Source organism: Anopheles aquasalis, chromosome 2 (assembly GCF_943734665.1).
Source record: "Anopheles aquasalis chromosome 2, idAnoAquaMG_Q_19, whole genome shotgun sequence".
In the NCBI taxonomy this organism is placed as follows: domain Eukaryota; kingdom Metazoa; phylum Arthropoda; class Insecta; order Diptera; family Culicidae; genus Anopheles; species Anopheles aquasalis.
The window spans coordinates 4745001-4750000 of record NC_064877.1 but is presented as its reverse complement, the minus strand read 5'-3'; the positions used below and the strand labels follow the sequence as shown (position 1 = coordinate 4750000).

At 51.0% G+C, this 5000-nt stretch overlaps 2 protein-coding genes across 3 annotated transcripts in view; both read left to right on the top strand.

Annotated features, from left to right (window-relative positions):
* LOC126581375 (actin-binding Rho-activating protein) overlaps positions 1-5000 on the top strand; it is an 11984-nt gene that overhangs the window by 2985 nt on the left and 3999 nt on the right. The gene's annotated exons all lie outside the window — the stretch shown is intronic.
* The window catches only part of LOC126581374 (trichohyalin-like), a 2082-nt gene continuing 1215 nt past the window's right edge, over positions 4134-5000 (top strand). Inside the window, exon 1 of the mRNA XM_050244971.1 lies at positions 4134-5000. This exon is cut by the window's right edge and continues 1215 nt beyond it. Coding sequence (XP_050100928.1) covers positions 4780-5000 — 221 coding nt within the window. The 5' untranslated portion in view covers positions 4134-4779.

Here is a 5000-nt window from a genome sequence, read left to right as displayed (position 1 = left end):
GTCGTTCGGTCTTTATCATTTTATTCGTTCTTCGTGTTGGTGCGCACGTGCGTGATGATGTAATTGGGGAATTTGGGGAGCAGAAGGATCACGCAGCCACACTTTTTAATCAGCTGATCAGAGATGAATTTCAGTTGCTTACCTAGAGATCATTCTTTGGTTCGGCTTTCTGATGCTAGTGAATATCATAAGCACTACTTCTACTTCTACGATATGTTCCAAACCCCCAAAAAGTCAGATCACAAACATTCAAATTGCGGTGTTTTGTGCGACTGTTTGGGGGTTTTCTGGCACACGATCGCATTCCATCGAGGTTATGAATAAGCTACGCTCACCACCGACCACCATCGGCTGCCACCGCTATTTATACTCCTGTTCGAGACGGACTGCCTTTGGGGTGGAATGGGGGTGCGGGGGGCACGTAGTAACAGGACGAGACCGGTACAGAAGGGTACGGCATGCGGTGCGGTATCGGCAACGACGACGACGACGACGGCCGCTCGTTAGGGCGGGCGGACTCGAAGGGCTTCGAACTTGTACTTGAACTTTCGTCGGTTTTCGATCCCGCTACCGATGGCGTGTGTTTCGTTTTCCGCAAATGCCGATGCCGATGCCAGCCACCGCCAGCGTCGCCATGTGGGGACAGATTTATCTGGTGGACATTAATTAGAACTGCAAGAAACACTGGTTCCCAGTGAGCGGTCGCGCGCGCGCGCGCGCCAGCCCACCTCTGGGGCCTCGGGCGCGGTAATGAGATTCGAAATTCGTGTCCTCGTGGACGTCATGTCGAGCATGCTCGGCGGGGTGTAAAGGGTGATGCGGCGTGTCCCCGCCCTGGAGACACACATTTGATTGATCGTTTCCGGTGCGGTTTTGTTGCTGAATTTTGCTCCCGTACAGTCGCGGTTTATTCAAAGGAATGAAGGTCCGAAGGATGATGATCTTGTCCAAGGTTAAGAGCAATGGAAGAGGAGCATCGTTTTTGTGTGTTTCTGTGTGAGTGCGCCACCCAGTTGTGCATGTTTTATGTACTCGTCTATTTTTAACCTCGCCTATATTTGACCACCGGCTTCGAATGTGTGAGGTGAAGAGCGACATGTAGTCCCAGAAGAGGGTGGTTAGCATAATTAATTTTCTTCTTTTGAGGCGGAACTCTCTCTCTCTCTCTATCTGCCTCGTGGACGTCGCTATGAAGGAATGTCAAGGACATTCCTGAGAGACCTTGTGAGGAAGTCGTTTACCGATGGATGGTGGCATTCAGAGAGGATAGAAGCAATAGAAGCCAAAGCAAGGTGATGATGTTGTTGTCACTGAACACGGGTATATTGTGCAGAAGAAGCAAACGAGTCACAGGCCAACGGATCCGGATTATGTTCCGTGACGCAACGCAGAGCAGCTTTCGACAATCGTTACTCGTCTTGCTTCCCAGGGCCTGGTACGTAGCAGTAGCAGCAATACAGCAAATGATATGATCGGTTAATTAGGTTCAACCTGGTGATAAACTACGCCATTGCGCCGCCCGTTCCACTCTCACCATCAATCTGGTCTCCCCCCGAAAAGCGCTGTTCAGCTCAGCGTTGCGTCATCGAGCGCGTTTCGCTTCGGAAAGCGATTCCAAGTCGATTCGCTGTCCGGTTCGAAGAAAGGGTATGTCCGGTCCGGTTTCGTGGGCTCCCCGTTGTCTCACCGAGCCAGTCCGGTCCGATGGAAAGGGGAGAGATTGATCGGGTGGTGCGATGGCGCTGGTTGATTGACGTTCGCTTGTGATAACATAATTCGTCACTTCCGCGTGCCGCTCGCTTGTGTGCATTATGTTGCAGCAGGAAATTTGTGAATCAACTGTGGGCTCCACCACCTCGGCCACCGTTTGTTATCGGACAGACAGTACAACGTGTTTTTTTGGGGGGAGGGACTGGGTGGAATTGCAAAAAAGGTAGAAACGATGAAATCGTGATCATAAAAGCCCTCGGGCTCGGATGCGTAACTGCGTGGATGGGGACCTCACCTCCCTGCTGCTGCTACGAGTTCATTCGCCAAAAAATAGGAAAGAGCTTTCCTTTTGTAGCACTGCCAGGGGGAGGTTAAGCTACGTAATATCAATATTAATGATCTTCAACTTCAAACTTCAAAAGACCATTTTCCATTGTACTGTTCGGTGAACCCTTCATCGCTACCGAGAGAAAATGTTTTCTGACCACAAATGGCTTATTGTTACTTTCTGTTTTACGTTGTTTTTTTTTCATCCATTTCAATGATGCTTCGAATTCAATTGTTGCCTTTTCTTTATCGAAATTCGATATTGGTCAGCGATCATAAGATCTCCGCGATCATGAATTATGTATTAACACCCCAAACTAGCGTTGGTTGTGCTTTTGTGATAGAGATCGATGTTACTCCAATCCAATCATTTGTAAAAAGGGATCGTGGATTTCTAAAACTGCATTGTTCACGATCGGTCCTTTCGAGGGATCGCTCTAAGTTCTACCACACACATAAAGAACACACTTCAGCCACAACAATGCACCAACCTCCGACCATGTCTGCCTCGTGGCTCGTAGTCCGAACGGTGAATCGATCGTTTCCGTTCGGTTCATCGGTTTCCATTTTCATTGGCAGCCAAAGGCTGTTGGAAGCCAACTACCCGACCAACGATGGTAGCACGCGATCACGCGATCGCGGTCAGCTCGCCAGTCCACCAGTGAAGCGCTCAAACGCGCTCAAAATTGGCACCCTCTCCCTCTGTGCAGGAGGCCAGGGAACCGAAAAGGCTTCCGGCATCACGGATTTCCGCGGACAAGTCAAAGCCAGCGCCGACTGAGGTCCAACGACTGGACTGTGGCGACCTCACGGTATGACGCGTGACCCTTTTCTCTCTCTCTCTCTTCTACCGCACTTTCCAACTTGCACGAAATTTCTCCGCGCTCCGTCTATCCAACGAAAAAAGCGAAAGGCCAAATTTGCAAACAGATAGCGGATGATTAGATTAATTAGCGAAGATCGACGTCGATCGGGAGGATCCGAGAGGACCTGAAGGGCAGGAGCCGCTTTCGGGAGCGGGACACGCTACTGCTTGTCGGCCATCTGCCTGTCCATCATCTGGCCACATCTGTTGTTGTGGTGCGCTCTTCGCTGCGCTGTGAAAGTCTCTTCATGGACTCATGGCGTCGCGAATCATTAAGCGATGAGCTTCAATGAGCCAACGCTTTTCTCACTAATATACCGGTGGCTCACATGGGCACATACGTGCTACTCTTTGATAGTTACTGGCCTGTTTGCTGACTTTCGAAATGGGAACCAAATTGACCTACAATCGAAAGTGATGAGAAGCGGGCCCTTGGCAGGGCCAGGGTGTAGGGCGTAGTGCAGGCATACTCCCGTTAACAAGGGTGCCTGCGGTGCCGCCACGTGAATGGAGCCGTGCTCGGTGCGATGGAGTGTTTCATCTTGAGCTTGTAATGCTATTACCATACATTGCTCGTCGTAGCCATCACTTATCGGTGCGCGCGGCGTAGACTTCCTTATTGTTCGAAACGATGATCATCGTTGGGTCAATAGTCTTTTGTTGCAGCTTTTCTTCCGTTGTTTTGCTTCCCCTTTTTGTGTGTGCCAGGTCTCTGTAGACGACTCTGATCAGGGGGAGAAACGAGTGTTAGTAATAGTTACTTAGCTACTAGCATTGGTTGATGGACTGATTGGAGGAATGAGTGATGCGCTAGCATTTCCACTAACTCGGTGACGTTATCATCCCAAAGTGTCTACCATCTTGTTAAGGGGTTGTCCCACCTCTCAATGATATGGAGGCGAAAAACTGAAATCGAAAGTTTTCCCAAAGCCGCCAAGCCATTCAGGCACACCACCATGGCGATGATAGCCATGCGATGGAATGCAATGATTTTATTATTATTTTTCCTTTCTATTTTCACTCCCAACTCCGCAACAGAAGAAAGAAAACCATTCTCCACCCTTCCGTGGTGTTCATGCCAGATGCCACGGGCATCTTCATATCTCTCGTTCGCTTGCTATCGCTTGAGATGTCTGGGAAAATCTAACATTCCATTCCTTGGGGTTCGGAGCGCATCGCTCTTTCGACACACCGGCGGTCGAGAGAAGCTGGGCTTAATGATACCGTGAACGCGCCGCGTGCTAATCGCGTTACTTGATAGTAGGGGCCTGGTCTTGAGAAGGTAGAGCACAAATGAAGAGCTTCAGCGACACTAGCTTCTCACAGTATGTGCTCCTTTTTTTCTTTTGGAATCGAAAGTGATGTGGCTAGTAGCGAAGAAGGGGTGTAGTCTTCATGACCCCGAATACACCTGAAGGACTTGGCACTTGGCGCCTGCTCGGCACGCTGCTCCATGCCGTGATGCTATTTGCTGCAACAAACACACGCCTCCACAAGGGTCAGCTAAACCTTGCCGACACGCAGAGCCACTGGGGCGCTTAGGTTTGGGGCTAGAATGAACCACCGATGGTTCCGGCCGATGGTGGCGCCTCAAGAACAGCACGTTACCGGTGGCCGACCGACTGACCCCGAAAGACGGCCAGCCGATGCCGATCAATAAAAGCTTCTGCGCACTATCGAGCGTCAGTTTGTGTGCTTCGATCGTTCAAGCAGTCAAGAGTTCTTGGTTCAAGCGTTACCCCGTTGGCTAAAGACTACCCTTTTGAAGCGAACCATTCACAGTGTTTAGTGCCTGCGATCGGTCCGATCACGGTCTAGCAGTGCAAGGAGGAAGAGTAGTTGCAGCAGCAGTATCCCCCGGGTGCTAGACGTCAGTGATGGGTGGAATCGTGTCCCGTGTGTTCCGTGGTGCACCAGAGCACACCGGCAGTTGCCAGACTTGCCAGCGGAGTTGCTGCGTTTGTCTGGATGCTGGCCTCGAGCTGACGCAGCGTCGATTGCGGCGTCTGGAGGAGCGTGATGCATGGCTTCGCAGCCGGGCCGGTAGTCGACGGGCTAGCCGACGGTTCCTGACCGAGGACGAGGACGAGGAGTTGGA